The following is a 15,439-nucleotide window of genomic DNA, read 5'->3' on the forward strand; positions in this document are numbered from 1 at the left end:
AGTACATTCGACGTACACTTGACCAGCATATTCACTGTGGTTCAGTACATTTGGCCTATGTTCATGCCATGCTACGTACATTCGGCCTATGTTTGGTCACACTATATTTGGTTTAAGTAGTTTTGGCCTATTTTTGCCACTCTATATAGTCACTGTGGTTTAGTTCTTTCAGTCTACGTTTGGCCTTACTACAATTGTTATACTCTGGAGACTTCGCTGAACACAAATATGAGTGTTTACAACAGAAAAACGTATCACGGCGATGAAATCACCAGTAAAAGTGCAGTTTTTGTGTAAAAATAATGCAAACAACAAATATGAACGCTAATTTTGGCAAGCGTTTGGGGCTACTACATAAGACTGGACATACCCCATTTTGAATACCGTGGGTTATCTACTTTTACAAATGGTATGCCATGATGAGGTTAATTTTCATTCCTGGGCTGCTATACGGTCTCAAAGGCAACATAAACCCAGCAAACCAGTCTGGCAAATCTCAATGTGCAAACATGGAAAAGGGGAAAGCCCTACATTTGATCCCTGTAACTTTGCAAAAACACATAAAACCTGTACATTGGGGGCACTGTTGTACTCGGGAGATGTTGCTGAACACATATTGTTCTTTGTCAGTAACGCATAACAGAATCCTTGCCTAAAGTACAATGTGAGAGAAAAATAACAAAAAAAATCATTACCCAAAAGTTTGACAAAGACTGGTGGTAGAATTAGTGCATATGACGTGTTAAAATACCACCATTTGAAATACCCTAGGGTTTCTCCTTTTCAAAAATATATGGTTTGATGGGGGTAAATTACATTGGCCGGCTTCAAAAATGTCCCAAATAGGACATGGGTGCATGATGACCAGCTGTGAAAATTCCAAGTTGGAAATATGTCATGCGCACCCTCCAAATAAGGCCTTTTAGCTCCCAGAGAACCCGACACACCTATACATGGGGGATATCACCTATACATTGGGAGTATCACTGTTGTTGCTGAACACATATTGGGATGTTCTTTGGCAGTAACCCTTAAAGTTCTCAGTACATGTATTCTTAAATTGCTATGTGTGTCAAAAAAATGACCAATTATAATTTTTTTTTTAATTTGGCATAGATTGGTGGTAAAATGGTTGCATGAAAAGTGTCAAAATACCCCAAGTTTAATACCTTAGGTTGTCTTCTTTTAAAATATATATATATACATGTGAGGGGTTATTCAGGGATTCCTGACAGATATCCGTGTTACAATGTAACTTGCGTTAATTTTGAAAAAAATATGTTTTGGAAATAGCAAATTGCTACTTGTACTTTTAGCCCTATAACTTTCCAAAGAAAGCTAAGAACATGTTGACATTGGGTATTTCTAAACTCAGGACAAATTTAGAAACTATTTAGCATGGGCGTTTTTTGGCAATCCTAGAAAATGTTTTTTTCATCATATTTTATAATTTTCTTTTATAGTAAATAACATGATGAAAATAATGGTATCTTGAGAAAAACGGTATTTAATATGTGTGGGTACAGTAAATGAGTAAGGAAAATTACAGCTAAACACAAACACTGCAGAAATTTAAAAAGAGCCCTGGTCTTTAACGGTAAGAAAATTGAAAAACGGTCTGGTCACTAAGGAGTTAAACTTAGGGAGGAAAACAAAAAACGAATGCAAGAGAATGCCGAGAACGGATAACAGCTCAAATAGTTTGCCATTCTGTGGTCACTGCTCAGATCTCAAACTGGTTTTAGCTCATCTTATGCCATAACAAAGAGATCCTAAATATTTGCATATCAGACTAATCCCAACCAAAAGGGTAGTTCAGATACACTACAACGTGTAAAATGACAAATGGGAGGAGACAAAGAGCAGAAGATTAGGGTTTAATAAGCACTCTGACAATTAGTTTCAGGTCAAGTTTGAAAGAGATACCAAGACATGAACCTTGGGAATAGTCTGTGTTTCCTTACAGCAGCTAGTACGGAGCACCATTTACTTCCAATAAATTGTTTTACAGTTAGCATAATTTTATTTTTTTTTACATTCCGCACTGGGTTACAGAATAATTTTTGCCCAATTTTACCAACTTTCATTTTAGAGTCCTTGTTGTGTATCTTCCTAACTGCTGTATCGGGCAAGGTACAAGTAGACCTAGTCATTAGAGGGTTTTGCTAATTATATTGTTACAAATTTAGTTAGTTTTAATATTTTTGCCCTGTGTTACAGGCTTACCCATTTCATCAATTTTGGCCCATCACAAATTTAGTTCGTTTTAATATTTTTGCCCTGTTTTACAGGCTTGCCCATTTCATCAATTTTGGCCCATCACAAAAGGTTAGCTCAAACCTTATTGTATGCCCTCAGCCTTTGTCCCCCACCACATGTGTAGTATATGCATTTGTATGAATTATATAGATATCATACAGAATTGTACACAAAGGGTTAGTTATCTAATTGTGGATATTTGTGATGGATCTTTTCCTATTTTTCACAATAAATAATTTTTCAGTTAGAGAATGTTTTATATAACACCTCCCCTATCTAACAGCCTGTTTGCTGAATATCTTATTAAAATGTTCTACAACAGCGCTTTTCAAATGTGCAATCTGACTCGTGCCATTGTTCCATCACATTTTGACACCTGTCAGAATAACACATGCTGTTCCTGTGTAAATTAACTGCACCCTGCCATCTATTTATAAGGCATCAAACGATTCCTTTTACAATTCACTGCGGCTTCTGCACCTACTTAGACAAAACTAAAATGTTTCATAATTAATATATAGCACCAAAACTTTAGGAACCAAAGCAATTCTTCATTACAAGACAATTGTCACTTTACAGGCTTTTTAAACTATGTGTGTTTGTAAGATCTGAAGACCATAATTGAAGAAACATTCCAAAATTAAAACCCTTCCAGTACCTTCATTGCAGCTGGAATATCTCCACTCCAAGCTAAGTCTGGTGGTGCAGGTCTTAGCTCATCAGTCGAGTGCAATTAGCTACCTCTCAGCAAATGATCTGGACCTGGGTCTCCTGGAGGCTGAGAAGAGATGGGGCGCCAGGACAATCCTGATGTCCTGTAGTTGTTATGGTGTTTAAAGTGTTCTTTTAAGGGAACACTACTGCATTAGGAATACAAAACTATATTACTAATGTTATAGTGTCCCTATCTCTATTACTATTATTCTGGCTCTGTCGCCTCTACTGGTGACGTCATTTCGATAGGAGGAACCTAATGTGGATGCGGGGCAAGCTCCATGCGCGCATTTGAGCGTCCAAATAGGAAAGCATTGAATCAATGCTTTCCTGTGGGGAATTTGTTCGATATCCTCATGCAAAGCGCGAGGAGGTCTGATGTCATTTCGTGGGAAATGGCAAAATTGAGTTTCAATTGCTAAACTGTTACTTTAGTTGAATTAGAGAAATTAAATGACGTTGGCCCTTCTCACGCTTTGATATTTGGGTTTAATTGACTAAAATTCAGAGTTTATTGAATAAACCAGCCAAGGTCTCTTTTAAAGGGCTAAATAGAGTGTAACATAAACCACAACTTTCTTGCACGTTCTTGTTTGATTTTCTTTCCACAGTTTCTAATATTCTAGTACCCAATATGTTCTTTCCTCAGGTTCCCCATAAAAACGGGAAGGGGTGAAGGGGACTGGTAACCAACTGGCAAATAAATAACTAAATTGGATTATTATATACTATTATAAATATATGTTATATTTTTTTAGAATTTAGTTTTACGGGACGTCTGACAAAGCTTTAAAAAACTGCTACTTACGTTCTATTTCTTTTACTTTTTTGTCCCCCCTCTCCTTAATTTTCATTTTTTCTTCCTATTATCTATTGTATCATATATTTGTTTTAATCGTGTTTTATTTTCTGGGGTCCAGTGAGCGGCACCTCTTATTTTTAACCTATGAAAACTCAAAATGTAGGGTCCAACCTGTCATCTATTCATCTTTTATTTTAATACGTGAATAATAGGGTGGTGGAAACGTCAGCATCTGATGTTTTAAAATCAGAGATATGCCAACATGTATTTAATTTACACAGGAGCAGCATGTGTGATACTGACAGATGTCAAGATGTGACAGAACACAGAGAAATCCCAGTAGCGCAATACTGGGTTTTTTTTTTATACGTATCTAAACGTTCATATTGATTCTGAATATTGCTAATATAGCCAATATTATACTTTACAAGGATAACGCACCTCTGTCAGTGGGGTGAGTGATTGTGTATGCGTGTATGTATGAGATTGGGTGTTTGCATAATGAAAATGTCTTGGGGGTGGGGGGTAATCTATGTATAAAAGATTTTGTCCATATGAATACATGCATGAGGTGTCAGTGTAAGTGTATGTGGAGGGAACTTGAAAATTGTGACGGTTGGATATATTTACTAAATACTAAGCTGTATTAAATAAAGCTGAATTGCAGAATTCTTCCACATCTGATATTTAGCTTAAATCTTGCAATTTGGATTTCGGTTTACCACAATATGCTGTTTAGAGAATAATCCCCTGTGTGCTGATGATAACACAGATTGCACCACTACTGTGATGTAGCTAATGTTTCATAGACAGTTTATTCCTAGTTCCCTCTGTTTGTATGTGCTCATACACAGAAGACTCTAGGATAGGAACTTTGTTTCCCCCCATATCCCCTGTGTACTCCTTCGGTTAGGGGTTTGTATTTGCAAATGAGAGCTAGTTTATATCTTTAAACTTAATACACAGTAGCAGAATCTAGTTTAACTCAAGTTGTACATGGATGTCCATAGTGGTCCCCAGTATTAGATTTAGCTCCATTTTGTGCACGATATATAACTGAGATGCTTTAGTACAAAATGGGCATAATATTCTCCTAAATAAAACTGGGGATATTATATAACGGTCACTAACGGAGGAATAGCGAGAATTGTGAAGTGGGCAATTACCATGGAAACTAACGGAATGTTTATGCTAAATTGATTGGTTTCTATTGCGATTGCACTGAAAAAATTTGCCTCACTATTTTCTTAGAAACACTTTTAGAAGTTTACCACCATATTTACAACGTGAAATGAAAGGACGAGCTCTGGAAATAGTCCTACCTCAATAGCGTTCGTTTACAAATTAGCAAATTGTAATGATACAAGAACAGAAAGCAGAGTTGCAAAATTGTAGATGAAAATTGCTTATTCTTAAAAATGTGCCAACTCCACTGCCTCACTGGCAATCTATTGGTTGACCAATAAACATTGCTGTTTTACAGCCACTTTACACCATTTTCCTTTTTTTGTCATAAACAAATGAACGTTTGACTTTCCAGTCTTTTGTGTTTTTATTTTCTTATTTTTTTTTCAACAAAGTACAGAATAAATCCTTCAAGCTTGAACTCTTTGAGGTTCTCTTAGTGCAGATAATGCTTGGATGCTAATATATGCCATTAAGTAACATGCTTTTGTCATAATTAGCTTCGATAGTCATGACACTTTAGTTTGTTGTTTTTTTTGGTGTCAATCTTTATTTACTTAGTGCCGTGGGTTTTAAACAGGCTTGCCATGCCCCAACAACAGAGCAAGCTTTTCAACAATAGACACATATAACATTGATGTGGCATTGAGAGAAGTTGCACATTTTTATAGAAATAATAACAAGAAATTCACGTAGCCATACAAGAATACACGTTAAAATATCAGGCTAGGTGACATGTCTGATAATGCGACAATAACAGTGTAAGAGCAGTCAGTGCTAGGCATGGTGATTGGTAAGACGTGAAAATTGCTTCATAACTAGGTCAATTTACTTAGAATTAAAACCACTGGGACCTTGAATAGCACTATACGTCTGCTCTAGGTAAGATAATTAAAAAAATAAAGAAATATTGAGCTGCACAGCATAAAATTACGTTCAGAATGGCATCCACCATCTTCATCAACAGCTTTTGGTAAAATATAAAGGGAATGAAGCGGTAATTGAGTGAGATTCTTAAACAGCTAGAGGAGCATGCTATATATTTAGGAGAACCTGGGTGGGCGAGTAGTGTAGAAGAAATTGAGAGATTCAGTATTGTTGGTTCTGGGAGTGTGAGATGAGGCCCGAAGAACACAGATGGAGATGGAACAGTTATATGAAGGTATTTACAGCCAGGAGGAGCAAAGGAAAGGGGAGAGGGATAGAGTAAACATTTGTTGTATATCATTGAAAGGTTTGCCAACCAAATTTTATCACCCAAAATATTAATAACCATGTACATGAAAATATTGATTCAATACATTAAATGATAATCCTAAAAAAAAAAACTGTATGCATAGAAAATTAATAGTGGCAGACTACAGGAATGGTAACAATGCTATAGTAAGAAATGTAATATGGTAACAAAGTAAGAATGAATGAGGTGGGTGGAGTATCTTCCAAAATTCAGGCAGTACCTGGAGCTTGCTGAAAGTTGCTGGGAAATGTAAAATGGAGAGATTCAGTATTGTTGGTAGCTTGTTGGATGCCTCTCTATGCTTTGGGCAAGTCATTTGTAGACATGTGCAATTTGTTTTGGTGCGAATTTAAATTCAGCCGAATTTCGGCAATTCGGACATTTGGATGCTTCCGAATGTCCGAAGTGCCGAATTTCAGAAGTGCCGAGCCAAACTGCCAGAGTGCCGAATTTCAGAGCTGCTGAAGTGCTTCGGATTTCTGAAAAGTAGCAAAACAGGTGAGGGAGGGTAAATTAAGGGAATGTTGACAGGAATCTAACCCTAACCCTAACTTTAACCCTACCCCTAACCCTTACCCTGCCCCTAAGGGTTAGGTTAGGGGTAGAGTTAGGGTATTGCCAAAGCCCAGAATTCCCAAAGTGCCGAATTGCGAAAGTCCCAAATATCGGAAGTGCCAAACTGCCGAAGTCCCGAATTTCGGAAGTGCCAAACCGAACCAAATGTTTTGCCCATGCACATCCTTCGTCATTTGCTCCAAGATCATTTACTTAAACCACTGAAATTAAAAAGAAAAAAAACAACAAAAAATGAGCACTGGAAAAAACAAAAATAGTGGTTCTTAATCTTTCTGACCTTGTGAGCCCTTTTTTAACTTCAAACATTTTCATCTTCTAATGTAGGTCAGTTCTTGGGTCTGTTACTTTCAGTCAGGAGGGAGCTGGTAAGTGTTGGCCTGGGTTGGGTCAAGTACAAACAAGTGACCTTCTCTGCCCAAAACAGCAGCATTCATAAACTGACATATAAACAGCAGCATTCATAAACTGGCAGGTCACGTCTTAACATGTGATAGTAGCATTCAGAAAATGACATATTAACAGTGGCAGGTCACATCTTATCATGTGACAGTAGCATTCAGAAACTGACATATTAACAGTGGCAGGTCACGTCTTATCATGTGACAGTAGCATTCAGAAACTGACATATTAGTGACAGGCCATGTCTTATCATGTGATAGTAACATTCAGAAACTGACATATTAACAGTTGCAGGTAACGTCTTATCATGTGACAGCAGCATTCAGAAACTGACTTATTAACAGTGGCAGGTCACGTCTTATCATATAATAGTAACATTCAGAAACTGACATATTAACGGTTGCGGGTCACGTCTAATCATGTGACAGCAACATTCAGAAACTGACATATTAACAATGGCAGGTCACATCTAATCATGTGACAGCAGCATTCAGAAACTGACATATTAACAGTGGCAGGTCACGTCTTATCATGTGACAGTAGCATTCAGAAACTGACATATTAACAGTGGCAGGTCACATCTTATCATGTGACAGTAGCATTCAGAAACTGATATATTAGTGACAGGTCATGTCTTATCATGTGATAGTAACATTCAGAAACTGACATATTAACGGTTGCGGGTCACGTCTAATCATGTGACAGTAGCATTCAGAAACTGACATATTAACGGTGGCAGGTCACGTCTTATCATGTGACAGTAGCATTCAGAAACTGACATATTAACAGTGGCAGGTCACGTCTTATCATGTGACAGTAACATTCAGAAACTGACATATTAACAGTGGCAGGTCACATCTTATCATGTGACAGTAGCATTCAGAAACTGACATATTAACGGTGGCAGGTCACGTCTTATCATGTGACAGTAGCATTCAGAAACTGACATATTAACAGTGGCAGGTCACGTCTTATCATGTGACAGCAGCATTCAGAAACTGACATATTAGTGACAGGTCATGTCTTATCATGTGATAATATGTCAGTTTCTGAATGTTACTAACAGTGGCAGGTCACATCTTATCATGTGACAGTAGCATTCAGAAACTGACATATTAACGGTGGCAGGTCACGTCTTATCATGTGACAGCAGCATGCAGAAATTGACATATTAACAATGGCAGGTCACATCTAATCATGTGACAGCAGCATTCAGAAACTGACATATTAACAGTGGCAGGTCACGTCTTATCATGTGACAGTAGCATTCAGAAACTGACATATTAACAGTGGCAGGTCACATCTTATCATGTGACAGTAGCATTCAGAAACTGATATATTAGTGACAGGTCATGTCTTATCATGTGATAGTAACATTCAGAAACTGACATATTAACGGTTGCGGGTCACGTCTAATCATGTGACAGTAGCATTCAGAAACTGACATATTAACGGTGGCAGGTCACGTCTTATCATGTGACAGTAGCATTCAGAAACTGACATATTAACAGTGGCAGGTCACGTCTTATCATGTGACAGTAACATTCAGAAACTGACATATTAACAGTGGCAGGTCACATCTTATCATGTGACAGTAGCATTCAGAAACTGACATATTAACGGTGGCAGGTCACGTCTTATCATGTGACAGTAGCATTCAGAAACTGACATATTAACAGTGGCAGGTCACGTCTTATCATGTGACAGCAGCATTCAGAAACTGACATATTAGTGACAGGTCATGTCTTATCATGTGATAATATGTCAGTTTCTGAATGTTACTAACAGTGGCAGGTCACATCTTATCATGTGACAGTAGCATTCAGAAACTGACATATTAACGGTGGCAGGTCACGTCTTATCATGTGACAGCAGCATGCAGAAATTGACTTATTAACAGTGGCAGGTCACGTCTTATCATATAATAGTAACATTCAGAAACTGACATATTAACGGTTGCGGGTCACGTCTAATCATGTGACAGCAACATTCAGAAACTGACATATTAACAATGGCAGGCCACGTCTTATCAAAACTTGATTAAAGGATCATTATATTAAAAGATAGTGTTGAGGTAACAATTCCCCTTTAATTCGGACCATTTTTATTTAATATAATCTATTATTGGAAATTAATCAACAATATTATAAAGAAACTGAATGGAATAAAAGCAGTCAATTCTTGCACAGGACTGAGTAACGCAGATTGTTTCTATATTTCCATATAAAAATCCCACTCCGGTCTAGCATAACTTAACTTTATTTCCATCAACAAACCCTGTGAACTATTTCCTTTGCTGCGTGCAGTAAGCAGTTACTAAATGTGTTCCCATTTTTTCTGTAAAGGGATATTTATTCTCTCCGTTACATGAAATGTCTGACATCGCTTTGATAAACATCCGTACAGGGGCCCTTTTGTGTGTGAGACTCATGTCAATAAATGTTGGAATGCTGGACTGGCCATTCCTGATTGGTTCACTGTGTCCGTCCAGATGTTTGTCTTCTGCATAAATGTAAGTGAATGAAGGAACAGTGAATCTGTTTTTAGCTTCACAAGCTCTGAGCAAGGCTCTGCGTAAAAAGAGACAGGATGTCACAGGTAGCTCACATCGCCATATTGTTCCTCTACTTTGGGCTCATGTACCATGAAGCTAATGGGATATTTATGCAGAAATTGTCCAAGAAAAAACTTTGCGCTGATGATGAATGTGCTTGTAAGTACTCTTGTCGTTTATAATTTTGGAAATATATATACATATATAAGATCTAGTAAAATACCCACTGGGGGTGGAAACGTTGATCAAGCAACCATAATGTAACTTTGTTTACAAATTAAAACCAAGTAGTTCACTGCAAAAGCTCTGAGATTGCATCCTTTGTTTGTGTATATATCTTTAATGTGTGGATGTATATGCCCAAAAATCTTGGCACTCAAGAACTCTGCCTGGGTGCAATACACTCAAAACCAGGTAGGCTGTACTCACCTTAACATGCATATACTGTAATGGTGCTGCTGGGACCAATTGTAACGACATGCAGAATCCAGTTTTTAAAAACACCTGACTTGGGCAAAAATAATGGGGGATTAATCACAGTATATGATCATACATTGCATAAGCCTGCCACAACGTCAATGTACCCCATTCTTGGCAGGTACTATTCTAGTAACCTAATACAGCCTGCTCTTATAAGATTAACCCACTTGGGGAATCCTTCCTCCTGGGACTCTCTGCAGTACAAGGTTAAATACATTTAGATCCTGCTCAGTTGGAGATCTTCTATTATGCGGTAGACGTTACATATTTTCAAGTCTCCACAACTTTATAACGAACAGACTCCCGTCCGTCCACCTGTCTGCCTACCTGTTTGTTTATTATTTTTATTTCATGTCATTACAGATAACATTGTTTAGTGTTCAATACAGATATATTGAATGTGTCCCTTCATATTGTATGGTGGTTCAGAACCTTTTCTTGCTTCTGAAATAATAAATAATAATCATATCATTTCTCAGACCTGTAAAAAGGGGAATTAGGTCCATCTAGAGTTACCTTAACCCATTGGGTGGAACCCAAAACTGGCTGGCGATGCAGTATTTGTAATTTTTTGTTGATTGGAAAAAGAATATTAATCTCATCAGACTCAAAACCATTGCATATTACTGATTTTATTGTAATGGCGAATATTTAGAGTCAGGTTTTTTTTGAAGAATTCTAGGTAAATGTATAATTGATGACCTGACATTCTAATGTACAAATAATTATCTAACAGAAAGCAAAACACTATCTTAATCACTTTAAAAATATAGTATATGTGTTGTCAATGTACTTACATATGCTGTTGTGGCATCGTAAAATGTTTGTTACCCCATGCACAATAAAAAAAAAAAAGAATATAGTATATGTATTATTATTATTATTGCCATTTATATAGCGCCAACAGATTCCGTAGCGCTTACTGAGCTTAATAAATATGCATTATATTGAAAGATGATAAAAATTATGGGTACACTTTTGTTTGCTTCAAATAGAGTAATACAATGTGATGTAAGGGCATTTACTATTTTGCTAATGTAGTGACAAGAATAGAAAAATAAATCTCTAATAGAGCTGCTTTAAAAATAATGTAAATATATTAAATATAAAGTGAAAGGATATTCTACTTATTATGCCGAATCAATCGAAACATCGTTGCCTTGGTATGTGAAAATAAAATGCTGTATGGTTGCAAATCACTATGCCGATATAAAGCATTAAATTAATGATATCTAGAACAGTAATCTCTAGCACGTGTTAGAAAAATAAGAAAACAAACCAGAATATTACAGTATATGGTGCAGCGTATCGACAAAGTTAATGTTGTACTATGGGATTCCTTCTCACTCTTCAGACTCAGTAAATGTAGAGACACTTATCTGGAATATTTTATCCATTGCACTCAAACTCATTGAAGTATAAGAAATGATACTAAAATAGTACACGTTGTACTACTAAAATAGCAAGCTTCTTGCTCACAATTAGAATAGAACATGAAATCACAGCTTGCCCACTCTTTCACTTGCTCATGCGACGACGAATGTTGTTTTAAAAAATCTTCAACTACTGTATTACAAAGACATGGTATCGATCTGTGTATGATTTGCCATTTTTTAAGTCTGCATATGGCCTTGTTAAAGATTAATACAGATGAGCTACCATTTGTGTTCCTTTGTGATTACTTATTTATTCATATATTATAACACCTTGCTTTACAAAGGAAAATGGCAAGGTTTATTTCAACCAATAGATCCATTAACTCAACATGCAAAATATTATTTTTTATTCAGGATTATTCAATTTTCTGGGAAAATCCAAATTATAGGACAAAATATTTTAATTGGTTAAAAATGCCTCAACTCAGATATTTTTCCAGCTTGGTTAATTTGCCCTGAAGTTTGCAATTCTATTGGCAACGTTGCACAATTTATAGTTTCCCAAATAATCCAATATATTATTATTATTATTATTGCCATTTATATAGCGCCAACAGATTCCGTAGTGTTTTACAATATTATTAGAGGGGGATTTAACTATAAATAGAACAATTACAAGAAAACTTACAGGAATGATAGGTTGAAGAGGATCCTGCTCAAACAAGCTTACAGTCTATAGGAGTTGGGGTGTAAAACACAATAGGACAGGAATTCGCAGTCAAATAAGGTGGGAGTGAGGCAGAGCTGGAGGAGAGAGTAGAGTGCTGCCCTTTAGGAGAGAGCAAGAGACAGGTATGTAAGGTAGAGGTTACTCTGAGAGTCCACATGCTTTCCTAAAGAGATGGGTTTTAAGTCACTTCTTAAACGATTAAAGACTAGGGTAGAGTCTGATGGCAGTAGGCAGGCTATTCCATAAGAAGGGAGCCACCCGCGAGAAGTCCTGCAAGCGTGAGTTGGCCGTACGGGTGCGAACAACGGACAGGAGAAGGTCACGGGCAGAGCAGAGAGACCGAGAAGGGACATACCTATGGAAATTAGTAAATTGAAATAACTCCTAAAGGATACAGGAAGCCAATGTAAGGACTGACAGAGGGGTGAGGTGTGAGAGAACCGACTAGAGAGGAAAATCAGTCTGGCGGCAGAATTCATTACGGACTGTAGTGGTGCAGTACGGCTTTTGGGAAGACCAATCAGGAGAGGGCTACAATAATCCATGCGGGAAATTACAAGAGCATGGACAAGCTCCGTGGTAGCATCTTGCGTAAGAAAGGGGCGGGTGCGGGCTATGTTTTTAAGATTGAATCTACAGGATTTGGCAACATACTGGATGCGAGGGTCAAAGGTGAGGCCAGAATCAAGTATGACGCCAAGAAAGCGCACTTGCAATGATGGACTTATGTGAATGCCACTAATGTGAAGGGAGAGCGAAAGAGGAGGATCAGTATTAGAAGGAGGAAAGACAAGGAGCTCAATTTTAGAGATGGAAGAAAGGCAAGCAGTGACCCATTGCAGGATGGCAGGAGAGAGGGCCAGGGAGGAGAGATATATCTGGGTGTCATCAAGCGTACAGGTGGTAGTGGAATCCAAAAGAGGTAATACGTTTGCCAAGAGAGGCAGTATAAAGAGAAAATAGAAGGGGACCAAGGACAGAGCCTTGGGGGACTCCAACTGAGACAGGACGAGGGGTGGAGGTATCATTAGAAAAGGAGAGTTTGAATGAGCGTTGGGAGAGATAAGAGGAAAACCACGAGAGGACAGAGTCACAGAGACTGAGTGATTGAAGAGTTTGAAGAAGGAAAGCATGATCAACGATGTCAAAAGCAGCAGAGAGGTCATGAAGAATTAGTATGGAGTAGTGACCTTTGGATTTAGCTGTGATTAGGTCGTTAGTAACTTTGATAAGCACAGTCTCAGTAGAGTGGAGAGGGCGGAAGTCAGATTGAAGAGGGTCAAGGAGAGAGTTAGAATTGAGGAAGTGAGACACACGGATAAAGACAAGTCTTTCCAGAAGCTTTGAGGAAAAAGGGAGCAGGGATATAGGACGAGAGTTAGAGGGGGAGGACAGGTAAAGATATGTTTTTTTTTCAGGATAGGGACTACAGTGGCATGTTTAAGATCAGCAGAGACAACACCAGAAGAGAGAGAGAGCAGTTGAAGATATGCGTTAAGGAAGGCACAAGACAAGTGGAGAGAGATCTAATAAGGTGAGATGGGACAGGAGCGAGTGGGGAAGTGGTGGGGCCAGAGGAAAGGAGAAGTGCAGCCACCTCTTGTTCAGTAGCATGAACTATGTGTGGTTGAGAAAGAGAGTGGCAAGGTGCGGAGAATTCTTTCCTTAGCTGTTCAATCTTGTCGGTAAAGTAACATGCAAAGCTATCGGCATTAAGGTTAGTCTGGGGGGTGGCCACAGCAGGGTGAAGAAGAGAATTAAAGGTGTCAAAGAGACGCCTGGGATTGCGGGAGCATGAACTAATGAGATAGGAAAAGTAGGACTGTTTGGTGAGGGCAAGGGCTGCGCTGTATGAACACAATATGAATCTATAATGGGGAAAGTCTGACTTTGTGCGGGACTTCCTCCAGGAGCATTCAGCACAACAGGAGCATCTTTGCAGGGAGCATGTTGATTTAGTATGCTACAGTTGGGGGCGTGTCCTCCTTGAGGTGCTTGTTTGGAGTGGGGCTGTAGCGTTCAAGTCAGAGGTGAGGGTAGGGTTATATGTGGAGATGGCCAGTGAGGGACAGGAGAGGGAAGGGATGGATAGCAGTTGTGAATCAATATCAGCTGACAGCTGCTGGAGGTCAAGAGAATTAAGGTTGCTCCTGAGTTGAGGGGGGTTAGGCTGAGGTTGTTGAGTGAGAGGGTACTCGAGAGCAAACGATAAGAGGTGGTGATCAGAGAGAGGAAATGGAGTGTTGCAGATGATTAGATGAGAAAATGAGATCGACGGTATTGCCAGATACATGGGTCGGAGAATTAACCCACTGCGATAGCCTGAGGGAAGAAGTAATTGAAAGTAGTTTGGAGGTTGCTGAGGTCAAAGGTGGGTTGATGGGAATATTGAAGTCCCCAAGATCTAGGGATGGAATATTAGAAGAGAGGAATTAGGGTAGCCAGGCAGAAAAGTGGTCAAGGAAGAGGAGAAGGGAACCAGGGGTATAATAACGGCAATGTTAGCAGAGAAGGATAACATGATTTTATAAGATAACTTGATTTTTCGCAAATGTTCCGTAAATCTCTTCCCTTGTTCTTTCAGATGCAATCTCTCTTGCCAGAGCAGAAGATGATTACAATGCTCCTGACTGCAGATTTGTAAATATTAAGAAAGGAGAACTGATTTATGTGTACTCAAAACTGGTAAAACCCCAAAAAGAAGATGGAGAGTTCTGGTTTGGAAGTGTAAGACTGCATTTCTTTACTTGTAATTTATATGTGATTAAAAGAACATTTGCTATTTTGATGAATTTTATGTTCCAGTATTTGAATTTCTGTTTGGAGAGTTATGATTCTTACATCTATCTTGCCTGGATGCTGACTGTATACTTTTAGGAGAGTTATGATTCTTACCTCTATCTTGCCTGGATGCTGACTGTATCCTTTTAGGAGAGTTATGATTCTTACCTCTATCTTGCCTGGATGCTGACTGTATCCTTTTAGGAGAGTTATGATTCTTACCTTTATCTTGCCTGGATGCTGACTGTATCCTTTTAGGAGAGTTATGATTCTTACCTCTATCTTGCTTGGATGCCGACTGTATCCTTTTATGGCTTTGCTTCTAGTGTTTTTGTTAACTATCAGC

The 15,439-nt window shown here is 38.3% G+C and overlaps 1 protein-coding gene across 1 annotated transcript in view; it reads left to right on the top strand.

The window, feature by feature from the left end:
* Positions 1-9,700: 9,700 nt before the first annotated feature.
* Positions 9,701-15,439, top strand: part of OTOR (otoraplin) — a 41,664-nt gene continuing 35,925 nt past the window's right edge. Inside the window, exons 1-2 of the mRNA XM_063441513.1 lie at positions 9,701-9,885; positions 14,897-15,039. Of these exons, the coding sequence (XP_063297583.1) occupies positions 9,762-9,885; positions 14,897-15,039 (267 nt within the window). The 5' untranslated portion in view covers positions 9,701-9,761. The remainder of the gene's footprint in view (positions 9,886-14,896; positions 15,040-15,439) is intronic.

Source organism: Pelobates fuscus, chromosome 2, assembly GCF_036172605.1.
Source record: "Pelobates fuscus isolate aPelFus1 chromosome 2, aPelFus1.pri, whole genome shotgun sequence".
In the NCBI taxonomy this organism is placed as follows: Eukaryota; Metazoa; Chordata; class Amphibia; order Anura; family Pelobatidae; genus Pelobates; species Pelobates fuscus.